Below are 13,828 nucleotides of genomic sequence, written 5' to 3'. Positions count from 1 at the left end.
AAGAAATGGAAAGATACTCCATGCTCATGGAATAGAAGAACAGGTATCATTAAAATGGCTATGGCACGCAAAACAATCTACAGATTTAATGCAATTCCTATCAAAATACCAACAGCATTTTTCACAGAGCTTGAATGAACAATTCTAAAATGTGTATGGAACCACATAGCCAACGCCATCTTGAGAAAGAAAAAACTGGAGGTACCACAACACCAGATTTTAAGTCATATTATAAAATGGTAGTATTAAACCTGTATGGTACTGGCATAAAAAACAGACACATAGATCAATAGAACAGAAAACCCAGAAGCAAACCCATGATCATATATTTATCTTTGACAAAACAGGAATCAGTATACAGTGGGGAAAAGCTCTTCAACAAATGATATTGGCAAACTGGACAGCTACATGAAAAAGAAGGAGACCACACCACTTCTTTCACCATACACAAAAACAACCTTAACATGGATTAAAGGACTAAATGTGAGTCTTGAAACCATAAAAATCCTCAAAGAGGGCACAGGCAGTAATTTCTGATACATTTTTCTAGATAAGTCTCTTGAGGCAAGAGAAAGAAAGAAAACCAAAGAACCAAAGAGAAAGAAAACAAAAAATAAACTATGGAGACTACATCAAAATAAAAAGCTTCTGCACAGTAAATAATCAACAAAGCTTAAGTGCAGCCTAAAGAAGGTATTTGCAAATGACATATCCAATAAAAGGTTAGTATCCGAAATGTATAGAACTTATCAAACTCAATAGCCAAAAAACAAAGAAACCAGTTAAAAAATGGACAGAAGCCATGAACAGACATTTCTCCAAAGAAGACATCCAGATGGCCAACAGACACATGAAAAAATGTTCAACATCACTTATCAGGGAAATGCAAATCAAGACTACAATGAGATATCACCTCCCATCTGTCAGGATGGCTGACATTAAAACCCAAGAAACAAGTGTTGGTGAGGATGCAGAGAAAGGGGAGCCCTCCTGCACTGGTGGTGAGAATGCAAACTGGTACAGCCATGCGGGAAAATAGTACGGAGGTTCCTGAAAACATTAACAATAGAGCTACCCTATGATCCAGCAATAGCACTACTGCGTATCCACCCAAGAAATATGAAGACACTAATTCAGAGGGATACATGCACCACGATATTTACAGCAGCATTACTTATAGTAGCCAAATTATGGAGACAGCCCAAGTGTCCATTAACAGATGAATGGATACAGGAGATGTGGGATTATATACAGATATAATGACTATTACTCAGCCATAAAAAAGAACGAAGTCTTGCCATTTGGAATGATATGGATGGAACTGGAGAGTATAATGCTAAGTAAAACAAGACAGAGAAGGACAAAAATACCATATGGCCTCACTCCTACGTGGAATTTAAGAAATAAAACAAACCAGGACAAAAAGAGAAACCGGGAAACAGAAACAGACTCTCAACCATAGAGAACTGATGGTTACCAAAGGGGAGGTGGGGGGGGGGGTGAAATAGGTAATGGGGATTCACAAGTACAGTCATCATGATGAAAAGACAATAAAGCAATAAAAAACAAGAAAAATGACGAGTATAGGTAAGAATGTTGAGGAAATGGAAGGCTCCGTTTTCCTGAAGGTTAGAGTGTAAACTGGTACAGTCACTATCATAAATAGTATGTAGGTTGCTTAAAAAATTAAAAGTAGAACTACACTATGACCCAGCAATCCCTCTTCTGAGTATTGATTCAAAGAAAATGAAAACACCCCTCTGAAGAGGTGCATGAACCTGTATGTTCATGCAGCATTGTGTAGCTATAGCAAGATATAGAAGCAACCAAAGTGTCCAGTGATAAGTTGATAAAAAGATGTATATATACACATACGTACATACACGCACAATAGAGTGTTAGCCAAACAAAGAATGAAATCTTCCCATTTGCAACAGCAGAGATGGGCCTAAAGGATATTATGCCACGTGAAAGAATTCCTACAGATAGAAACAAGTACCGTAGGATCTCCCTTACGTGTCATCTGAGACACAAAACAAAACAAAGACTCATAGATAAAGGAAGCAAACTCTTGGTTGTGGGGGGTGGTGCGGGGTGGTGAGGGTGTAGGTAAAGGAGATTAAGAGTTACAAATTCCAGTTTCAAAATAAGTCATGGGATATAATGTATAGCATAAGGAATACAGTCAATACTGTAATAATTTTTTTTAAAGATTGATTGATTGATTGATTTGACAGACAGAGATCACAAGTAGGCAGAGAGGCAGGCAGAGACAGAGAGGAGGAAGCAGGCTCCCCGCGGAGCAGAGAGCCCAATGTGGGGCTTGATCCCACTGGGATCATGACCTGAGCTGAAGGCAGAGGCTTTAACCCACAGAGCCACCAGGCATCCCCTGTAATAATTTTTTTAAAGATTTATTTTTTGACAGAGAGAGAGATCACAAGTAGGCAGAGAGGCAGGCAGAGAAAGGGGGGAAGCAGACTCTACAAGGAGAAAAGAGCCTGATGCAGGACTCAATCCCAGGATCCTGAGATCATGACCTGAGTTGAAGGCAGAGGCTTAACCCACTGAGCTACCCAGCTGCCCTAGTAATACTGTAATAATTTTCTTATTACATTATTACCATATTACATATGGTAATGACTTATTATGTAATAATATTTATAATAATAATAATAATATATATTATATATATAATAAATATAATAATAATTATTACCATATTACATATGGTAATAAGACTTATTGGTATTTTGCAATGTAAAAATAATGAATCAGTATGACTATATATGAAATGGGATACTGTTTGTCAATTATACTTCAATAATATATGAATAATATATATGCTATGTAGAGAGCATATAAAAAGGTAAAGAGCATTCTTTTTTAAGATTTTATTTATTTGAAAGAGAAAGAATGAGAAAGCAGGAAAGCAGGTAGGGTCAGAGGGAGAAACAGAGCCCCACTGATCAGGAAGCCCAATGTGGGACTTGATCCTGGGACTCTAAGATCATGACCTGGGCCGAGGGCAGTCGCTTAACCAACTGAGCTGAGCCACCCAGGTGCCCTAAAGAGTGTATTTTTAACTGATATTTTGGATTATACGTGGAAAGGTTCTATTTTACATTTTATACACATAGTTCAGGTTATATGTAAAGAGAGGGGAGGAAGAGGGGGAAGGGGAGAGAGAGAATGATAAAGTAAATGTAGTAAAAAGTTAACATACATGTGTATCTGGGTAAAGAATACATGAGAATTCTTTGTGCTCTTCTTACAACTCCTCTAAGTCTGAAATTCTTTCTTTCTTTTTTCTTTTTTAAAGATTTTATTTATTTGACAGAGAGAAATCACAAGTAGATGGAGAGGCAGGAAGAGAGAGAGAGAGGAGGAAGCAGGCTCCCCGCTGAGCAGAGAGCCCGATGCGGGGCTCGATCCCAGGACCCTGAGATCATGACCTGAGCCGAAGGCAGCGGCTTAACCCACTGAGCCACCCAGGCGCCCCTGAAATTATTTCAAAACAAATTGAAGTACTGTCCATTTGGGTCGGTCAAGGTGCACAATCTGCTTTCCAGTGACGCCCTTCTGAAGTGGTAAAGCTGACAAACAGGCTCCAGGATCTAACGCAGACTTCCAAAAACCAACGCAGTTCCCCCTACGCCCCAGGTAACACCCGCATGTCTATGTCCTCCACTCACCCAAACGCCAGGCACTATCGGCCTTCAGGGGCAGTTGCCTCGTGTAGAGCTCGTTTCCAGTCAGAACCCGGAATTACCAACCCATCCAACTACAGGACATGGCAATGTTAAAATAATGATACAGTAACAGCTTTACTGAGAAGAACCAAGGTTGAAAGCCACATTTATCCTCTTGGAAGATGGTGGTGTGTAACTCGACTTCAGAGGATGCAGAGATTTAGTTGAAATATTTTAGCGGTCAAGACGAGAATGCTCTGAAAAATGAATTTTTGTCGCACAAGGCAGGTGTTACCAAGGCAACAACAGAAACATTACCCAGTTTCTGCGGCGTCCTCGGGTCCTTTGGTGTAGTGCTCCTGCCTCATGTGCACGTTCCTCCCTCTCACCGTGACGGTTATCAGGGGAAAGCCCTTCTGCAGCGTCCATGTGTTCATCATGGTTTTTACATCAAGGCCTTCCTGTCGCCAGTGCTGAGGTCGACAGAAAACAGATACGTGACCACTCGCCCGATGCTAATGGAGAACCCAGGCTTGCTCTCCTGGGCTAAGACCTGTTGACAAGTCCCTCGAAGCTTTTCCTCACCCCTTCTCCTCCTCCCTTCCCCACACTGTGTCCCACAGTAGCACTCTCACCGGAGCACTGACTGTTTGCCTTTCCATTCCCTTCCTCCATCTGTGTAGGTCTAGGCTCCCCAGCAGGTACTGTATCTGGTTCTACTGGGCATCCCTTGGGCTTGGCACCCTGCCTCCAGCAGGCAAGTGAATGAATGAAGTAGGGAAGGGAGACCAAGGGTCAGGTGTTCAACAACCATGTAACAATGCTGGCTCAGACAGGCAAGGTGGGAGACAATGTTCAGCCACTAGCCTGTCCTTCCCAGTGCTAACATCAAGACGGTCCACATTTAGCTGTCTTAAAAACTGATCTATTCTTAGATACTAAAAAAGCTTCTAAGGATATTGAAGAGCCAAACGATAAAACATACTACATAACAAATCTAGAGATCACGGAGTAAGGCAGTCTCTAAAAGCCATAAAGACCTCAAAAATGACAATAGGGTGAATAAAATTTAGCTGCCTCTCTAGACTCAACTTCCACTTCCTATGAAAAAACTCTACAAGTCCAGATAAACAGACTCACGTGATTTTGGGACTCAAATATTAAGGATTCTTTCTAGCTCAGCAGTAAAAAATGTGAATTAGATCTAAATTCAAATCCCCACTCTGCAACTGACCCAACATAGGCTTTTGGATTTCACACCCCCATCAGTTAAGCTCACAGGCTCACTCCGAGATGTAAAGGAGTCAAGTGCTCAGCTCGTGCCCAATGCTTACGTGCTCGAGATTGCCTGCTGCCCTCGTTTGTTTTTTCATGAATGAAAAGTTAGGGGAGTGACCCACATGGGCTGACTGACACAGCCCCAGTCTACCACAGGAACAGGTCATAAATTCACGGCTTTCCAGAGAACAAAGCTGAACAAATTAGTACCAGTGATAGATGTTTCCCACAAACGCTATGCCACACCCTTGCATAGACAGCTTTTCAGGGAAACTGTAAAAACTGTAAAAAAAAAAAAAAAAAAAAAAAAAAACTATAAAAAAACTGTAAAAAGGCTGTCAGTCTGCTACAGTTTAACCAGTCTTTTTTTTTTTTTAAGATTTTATTTATTTGACAGACAGAGATCACAAGTAGGCAGAGAGGCAGGCACAGAGAGAGGAGGAAGCAGGCTCCCCGCTGAGCAGAGAGCCCGATGTGGGGCTCGATCCCAGGACCCTGGGATCATGACCTGAGCCGAAGGCAGCGGCTTTAACCCACTGCGCCAACCAGGCGCCCCTAACCACAGTCTTATGTGGAGTTACGGTGATAGAATGAAAGACCTCGGAGAGGTTGGCCCCGAGGCTTCCTTCAAAGAACACGGAGTCAACACATGTGTTTCGGGGTACCACATACAGCTGCAAGAACTTACTGAGGTTGAAGATGAATGAGGACCCCTGGAGCAAAAGCCATCCGTCCTTTCTGAGCCATCTGTAGGGCAAATCTAAAAACCCAAACCGAATGTGTTATTCCCGGTTCTCTAGAAAACAGTCAGGATTCTTCTCGGAAGGATTAACAGGGTGTAAGAAAACAAAACAAAACATGGTAATAAGCCTGGTAATCCCCAAGGCAGAGACTAAACCAAACCATACTCACACTTGCCATACTATTCCACAGGTCCTCATTTCTTGTGTTTTTGTAGCTATACTTCTGGAGGTACTGTACAATACCACTTTTAAATGCATCAGCACTGATATAATCCCTTAGCATATTCAGAATGCAAGCTCCCTGTAAAGACAGCGTGGGTAATTGTTAAGTTGAATCATCATCTGATCTGTTGTCACACTTTTAGTTTGGAAGAACTCTTTCAAAATGCAACCGCGGTAACATTTTCAAAGTCTGTGATTTGTGACACAATTAAAGAAAGTGCACTTACAGAAAAAAAAGTGCTTTTCAAGGAAGTGGGTAAACCTGGACCTATCTGGGCAGGGGTCTGAACAGGAGTTTCTCTTCTTCACCCCCTAGTGCCATCATTTTCTAACAGCAACCAAGGCTCCCCACAGGGCAAATGACCACCACTGGCCAGCTGCCATTGTCCCCAGGTTAGTGGACAGTGGTGCAGAACCAACACTTGGCACCACCTCCTGCCTTCCCCGGGGTCACTCCAGCCCAGCAGTGGGGAAAGTAGCTATAATAGAAGATGGAAACAGAGGTCCCAGTTAAGGAACAGAGGAGGGCAGGCATCCTGGAGCAGAGAGGGCCAGAGGAATGCAGGGAAAAGGAGCAAGAGAATGCCTCAAGACCCAGTATTCCTGGGTGAAGAGTCTTTTCCTCTCCACCCCCATGACTGTGGCACACACAGAAAAAAAATTGGCCACATAAGTGTGCATTTATTTCTGGGCTCTCCTCTGTTCCACTGGGCTAGGCCTCTGTAGGTCTGTTTTTATCTCCCCTGCACTGCTGATGGAAACAAAGAAATACTACAAATACTGTTTACTACAAATAAATGGGCCAAGTACCATGATAAATGACATTCTCTGCCTTGTTGAAGACAGTGGAATGGTTGGCAATGGGAAGAGAACTGGGGAAGCAGAAGCTTGATCTCACAGAAGCAGGGACTTGGACTTTAGCTCTGGCTTGTATTCCTGAGGGCAATACACAGGCCCCGTGTGACCACCGTGACTAGAATCCTTTCCCTTTCCCTCGTCCAGAGAAGCCAGGTGAAGACTGTTACGTAAGATCTCCCATTAAATGTTAGCAACCGTTTCCGGTTCTGTTATTAAACACATCGTATAGGACCGTATTTTGCAGTTCCACAATACCAGCTATTTCTGAAGGCACTGAAAGCCAAGCTACAGGAGGCAGGACTTTCGGCCTGGTACAAAGGTGAGGCCCAGTCAAGACCCGTTTGTTGAGGGAGAAACCGACTCGAAGTTTCTCTTCAGGATTACCGATCAAACTGCGTTGGGTCTTCAAGAATGAACTCCAGCCAGCAGCACAGGGCAGCACAGAAGGCATTCAACCTGGGTTGTTCCTCAGGAAGGAAAGTTACCCCACAATCCTATCTATCATCCTTCCATCCAAGTCTTTAGCAGTTTGGTGTCCAAAATGTCCCCTTATTATCCATTTTTACCTTTTCATAAGAAACTTCATCAAACATCTCCCGAATCTGAGCAGGTTTCACCACAGGGGTTGACACAGGGTGTGAGGAATTTAACGCATCAACCTCCATCACATTAAAACACTTGCCGAAGAAATAATCTTCCTGTTGACACAGAGACAACATCACCCATGTGACTTCTACTTTAGATAATAAATATGAAAGGACTAATGTTTGGTCTGGAGTAATAGGTTTATACTTCCATTTTCTGGTCCAAACCTCTTCTGTATTTATAGAGTTTACAAAATAAACTAGAATTGTCATTGCTAAAGAGACTCCAAGAAATGATTTTAGGTTAACATTTTAGGATTTGTTCCTCTTAAAATACCTATTGCTTTAGAAGACCATTTTCTCTTAAAAACAAAACCATGAGGCCTGTAGCCAAATAGAATCAAAACAACTGAAGTGTGTAGTGATTGCAACATCTCCAATCATATTTTAAAGCAAAGAAATTTAGATTTAAACCATGTAGTAAAAAACAAACAAAAAAAATGGATAACAAACTCAAAGTGTAATCTGATTTCTTAGGTCATATTACCCAATAGGATAACATACACACAGAATCATTTTTATTAGTAAGGGTTATGTGGAAATGGGAGAATATTTATGATCCATTGTAGTGTAACAGTTATATGGACATTATAAATAATGTATATTGGAAGATGAAAATGGGGAAGTTGATATATGCTTAACTCAAAATTATAGTAAGGCAAAGGATTGTTTGAAATTTTTTTGTTTTTACATAAAGGAAGTTTCTCTCTAACTTTACTGCATGTGATTTTCAGAAATTGAATACCTGATTTTTCAAATAAACACAAAGGTTCCAAAGCATTCAGTTTGAGACTCCTGAGTACAGGCTTATATGTAAACAAACCCGCAGTTACCTAAAGCAAATGGGATCCTATCTGATTTGACAAGTGGTATCCTACTGAAGTAACAGTTATCTGTACTTGATAATCTTTCAGTGAGCAACCTGAAAGCCGAGGAAGTGATATGCAACAGATAGGGTGTCATTACTTCTATTTCTTTGATATTAAAGGAGGGTAAGATTTGACTTCATTTCTTAACAATCATAGATTTGGAAATAAGCAAACCAGTCTGGAAATAAGCCTTTGTGATACCTTTAAAGTTCCCTACCATGCCTGGTAGTGAACCTGATTCCTATCTCAACTATCAAGGAGTTGATAGGTCTAGGAGTTCTATCACTGAGGATCAGTAAGTATTTTCCAGCAGTGTTGAATAAAACAGATCAACCTGTTAAAAAGTAAGTACTTACAACTTTCAGTTCAGGATGAGTCACGCTGACCGACACAAACTCCATAAACTTGGCAAATCCTTCATTTAACCAAAGATCATTCCACCATTCCATGGTGACGAGGTTCCCAAACCACTAAAAGGAAAATAGTACATATTCACACATTTCTAGGGAGATCGGATTATCTACACAGCCGTAAACATGAGGTATTCAGGAGGAAAGAGTTCACATGTGCGATGCCGGTATACGGGCAACATTCACAGAATATTTTATCAGAGTAAAAAACCTTTCCATGTTCATTTTAAAACACGCTACCTAACGCATTAAAGAGTTTTCATTTTTACTTGCCTTTTTTCCATAGGAAAATAATTGATCCATTTCATATGTCAGTGTGAATAGTCTCTTCTGTCCCATAAAAGCAATGTAGTTTCACCACAATTTCTAAAAGCGTGATTAACTGTGTACCTGGTGGGCAAGTTCATGTGACACCGTCATCGTAATGCTAAGCTTATCTGATGCTGAAGACGTCTCAGGGTCAAACAAGAGAATCGATTCTCTGTATGTGGTCAGTCCCCAGTTCTCCATAGCACCACTCTCAAAGTCAGGAATAGCAGCAAGATCTCGGGAAGGACACAAAAATCTGTTACCAGCCTCTAAACGAGATCTCATCCATACACACTAACATTCAGAACGGATGGGTGTAGGGATCCTAAGAAAAGCCAGGTTGGTTTTTCGGAATCCTGTTCTAGGCTGGAAGAACCTTTCACAACTGAGAAAAAGAGGCTCCGTGGTTCACTGAATTGCTCTGCTGCTGTATGACCAAGTCAGATGTGGGCCCCAGGCCTCCTGACTCCCTTTCCAGCTGTCTGTCCATGAGTTTGGGGATTGAATATTAACAAATTCCTCAGTAATCCACTAGACTTGGGACATCCCAGGCTCCTGTTCGCCTAAAATCTCTAACACACGATGGTCCTAACAGCCCATTTAAGAAGGAAAATGCAGATTTTCCTTACACTATAAATTTGTTAAGAACAATTTATTGAGCACCCTCTGTATTCTTCCCAAGTATGTGCCAATCCTGGGGGGGGGGGAAAAAAGAGAAAAAGAAATACAGCTTCTGCCTTTCACTCTCTGCCCACTAATTTAGTTGGGTTTATCTTTCAAGTCAGAAGATAAAATGACCATGACATGTGCCTCAGAACCTAATCAAGATCTGCTTCTGCTCTAATTAGAAACTTACTGTAGAGATTAGGGCTCAGAAGGATCAACCTGATGGCTGACACCTGCCAGAGTTTAAGGATCTGAAAGGCTACTGAGATAACCACGGGAATACCAATTAGGAGGCTATAATCCATAGCTGACGTCATTCAATGCCACCATTTGCAAAAACTGTGCAAAATCTTTACCTTGTTTGGGTAAGGGATACGGAATGCTGAAATAATCCTCGTAAAATTCCAGAAGAGTCACTGCGGTATCCAGGGCATAATCTGCCTGATGTATCTTATCTGGTGCAGCATATATGGAAACCTGAAGAGAAAGAAAGTTAGCTTTTCAAATGCTCTCATGGCTTCTCTCCACAACTGTATGGAAGATGGACATTAAAGCCTTCATCTTCTGCAACATGGTTGCCAATTAAGTAGCAGTTCTAGTTCTTGTCTTTGTGCTGTTTTTAATTAACTCCCCTTCTGAAAACTACAACATGCTGGGTAACATATACAAAAATGTCTTTTTAGATGTTCTTATGACATAGTGGAAAAGTAAAGAAAACTTAGATGCCAAAAACGAGGTAAGGGTAGGGCCCTCCGTAGACAGCGGATGACTGCAGACAGCTTTTGTCCCGAGGACACTAACCTAATGCAGATGGAGTTTTCCCAGCATTGACGGTCTCAGGGGCTAGGAGATCAAGTTCAGAGCCTGCCCAGGCTGGGAAGCCCAAGAGAAGATGTACCAGGCACAAAGCTGGACCCTTAAGGACCACACCCTTGCTGTAAAGGTAAACTAAAAATAGCTTCCCCCTTCCGCAAGGAGACTGTAAGGAGAAAAAAATGCCTATTCAAGTCTTCGTACTATATGGGGGAGGTCGACTGAAATCCTAAGAGAATCAGTAAATGTTCATCTTCGTGCTGGTTAGCAGCTGGGCTCACACGAACCAGGTGGCTCAAAAATCGGAAGCCAGGGGTGCGTGGTGGCTCAGTTGGTTAAGAGACCGCCTTTGGCTCAGGGGGTGATCCTGGAGTCCCAGGATCGAGTCCCACATCGGGCTCCCTGCTTGGCAGGAAGTCTGCTTCTCCCTTTGACCCTCTCCCTTCTCATGCTCTCTCTCATTCTCTCTCTCTCAAATAAATGAATAAAATCTTTAAAAAATAAAAATAAAATCTGAAGCCAATAGTTTGAAATAAAGTAGTTCATGGGTCCATAAGTGCTCCCAGTCACTTGACAGGAGCAAACAAATTCTCTCTGGAAGAATCCACCTTCAAATCAGGCAGTAAATTCAATATACACAAAGGAACTAGACACCATAAGCAAGAACCAGCAGAAACAAAAAGCCACAGAACCAGACACACAAAGACTTCAGGCAGGACTGTTACTAGAATATAAAATGTACATTTAATGTGTTCAAAGAAATAAAAGGCCTGAAAATACGAATAGTAAAAGGACTTCTGGGCCCCAATTCTAATGTGTGTGTGGGATAACCCCACACCTCTGAGCCGTTCTGCAATGCCGCCTGGGTGTCTCCACAATTCAACTTGATTCCAACACGACCCAGAGAGAGCACCAGATCCCACAACATAAAGGCCGAGTCTTACAAAACTGCCCCCACTTCCACTTCAGTGGACATTCACAAGTCCAGGCTACCATCCTGTGCTTCTGACCAACAGGCTCTCGTTTGGAAGGTGCAACGACCACCTCTTTAGGTGTGATTAATTTGCAAGAGCAGCTCACAAAATGAGAGAAAGCTTTTACTCAGTATAAAAGGACATGACTCAGGAACAGCTAGATGGAACAACTGTACAGGACAAGGTATACAAAAAGGCAAAGAGCTGCCGTGCCATCTCCAGGTAGTCCGCTCCCTCTGAATCTCCACACTCGCACTGACCCAGAAACTCTTTGAAATGTCCTCTGCGGTTTTTATGGCAGCTTCATTACACAGGCATGACTGCTAAGGTCATCAGCCCTTGGTAACTAAACTCAAACGCCAGCCCTTCTCCACTCCCTGGAAGTCAAGGGGGCAGGACTGAAAGTTCCAACCCTCCAATCACATGGCTGGTTCTCTGGCAACCAAACCCCTCCCCCATTTAGGTTACCTATGTGCTTCCCACAAGTCATCTCATTAACCTAACTAGAGACACCTTTCTAGCTGGTAGCAGAAAATTCCTACTTTTAAGAGCTCCATGCTAGGGACTGGGACAAAGACCACACATATATATTTCTTATCCTAAATCACAGTATCACGGCATGAAAGAGACATTATTAAAAAAAAAAAAATCTTTCATAAAGGACTTCCCAGAGTAGGCAATTCAGTGGGTGAGTGTTTTTCCTGATAGTTTCCCTGCTGAATTTAGATCGATCCTTAAATCCAAGTCTCAAGCATCACCTTCAAATCTCCAGGTAAGCAGTTCTTACAAGAATAAGAACCACTAGGGCAACAAAAGATTATTCACCAGAGAAGTCCTGCCTGTTCAGGCCTCAGTGAAAACCAGCACCAATAAATGAGGTATCTTCAAATCAAAACCCTCCCTTCCAGAAAAGAAAATTGTTTGCATTGTTTGTACAGTTGAACAGGTTGTTCACTACACAATGGTACCCAGAAAAGGGGCAAGTGGTCCTTGAGACAAGATATTCTCTTTAGTATTCCAGTATTCGCTGGCACAAATGTTCTCCCCAGAGCCATGTAATACTTTAAGCCGACTATTCTATTTTACTTCCTTCTCAAAGCCAGAATCTGTTCAGATGGTCAATGACATTTACTTCCCAACAGCAGAAAGTGATAGCCAGAAACAACTTCAGAAACCCCTGCAAGATCTAGTCCAACTTACGTATTTTGGAAAAGCATAAACTAGGTTCCAAAGGGAGCATGGTCAAGGTCAGAAAACCAGTTAATGGTGGAGCCAGGACCATGGCCCAGGCCAGGCCAAGCCTCTCCACGTTTTTGTGATAAGAACCTCATTGTAAATACCAGCATCTGTGACAAGAAGATGCCAACCACCCCGGTTTTTGCCCAAGATTCAGAGGTGTGGGACTTCCAGTTTTAAAACCAAGACAGTCTCAGGCAGGCAAGGACAACTTGGTCACCCTGTGTGACAATCTGACAATCCTAGGGCTCACCTTAACTCCACTCTTGGTCATCTTGAAAATAGACTTAAAATCTGAAATAATGAAGGCCACCAGGTAGGTGCTCATCTTCACAGTGACATCAAAATGGTCTTCTAGGAGTCCTTCAGCAATAGCCACAGATTTAACCTAAAATCATAATAACTGAAATCATCATATAATCCAATTATCAATACATTGAAAATATCTATAAAGAGAAATTTCCTAGCCACCAGACATAATATTCAGAATATATAGCATTATACATTATAACATTTGTATAATTATTTTAAAATTTCTCTTTCTAATATCTGATTGTAATTTTGAGATTAAGGCCATTCTACTCAAATTTTAATGAGATATAATTCACATATCATAAAATTCACTGTTTCAAAGTATACAGTTGTGTGTTTTTTTTATTATGGTCACAGAGTTGTGCCACTATCGGCACTATATTTTCAGTGCCCCAGATAGTTGCAAACTGGCCCATATTTGGTTCATGAGGATTGATAATACGAATGGGAGGAAGCAAAACTGAGATTGTTGGTTTTGCCAAGAAGTAGACCTTAAATACAGGTATAAGAATTATCTGGAAACGCACTGTCTAGTTTGGTTTCTACAGTGGGCAAACATGTAACCATGTACAACTTTAAAAAGAGCTTCTATTTTCCTACAAAATTGAAAGTAACCCATGCCTGGGCCTCACATGGCCAAGCTTCCTCCAAACTCGGATTTGCTTCACTGGAATCTGCTTTAGGTGAAATCCAGGAGACGCCTCGTAGTGCGGTGGGGGTGGTGGAGGGACAGTCTCAGCGGTGTGCTCCCCAAAAGGAAAGTCTAATATGTCAGGAAACACCAAGCACTGGGCTGGGACAG

The 13,828-nt window shown here is 41.8% G+C and overlaps 1 protein-coding gene across 3 annotated transcripts in view; it reads right to left on the bottom strand.

Annotated features, from left to right (window-relative positions):
* The window catches only part of ERAP1 (endoplasmic reticulum aminopeptidase 1), a 39,445-nt gene that overhangs the window by 15,344 nt on the left and 10,273 nt on the right, over positions 1–13,828 (bottom strand). For all 3 annotated transcript variants that reach the window (XM_004769945.3, XM_004769947.3, XM_004769946.3), the window contains exons 4-11: positions 12,968–13,102; positions 10,048–10,168; positions 9,107–9,261; positions 8,663–8,776; positions 7,360–7,491; positions 5,883–6,014; positions 5,659–5,730; positions 4,011–4,165 (exon numbers count right to left, since the gene is read on the bottom strand). In XM_004769945.3, coding sequence (XP_004770002.1) covers positions 4,011–4,165; positions 5,659–5,730; positions 5,883–6,014; positions 7,360–7,491; positions 8,663–8,776; positions 9,107–9,261; positions 10,048–10,168; positions 12,968–13,102 — 1,016 coding nt within the window. The remainder of the gene's footprint in view (positions 1–4,010; positions 4,166–5,658; positions 5,731–5,882; positions 6,015–7,359; positions 7,492–8,662; positions 8,777–9,106; positions 9,262–10,047; positions 10,169–12,967; positions 13,103–13,828) is intronic.

This window comes from Mustela putorius, unplaced genomic scaffold, assembly GCF_011764305.1.
Source record: "Mustela putorius furo isolate JIRA1106 unplaced genomic scaffold, ASM1176430v1.1 tig00537350_pilon_pilon_pilon, whole genome shotgun sequence".
Lineage (NCBI taxonomy): Eukaryota > Metazoa > Chordata > Mammalia > Carnivora > Mustelidae > Mustela > Mustela putorius.
This window is presented reverse-complemented; position numbering and strand designations above follow the sequence as displayed.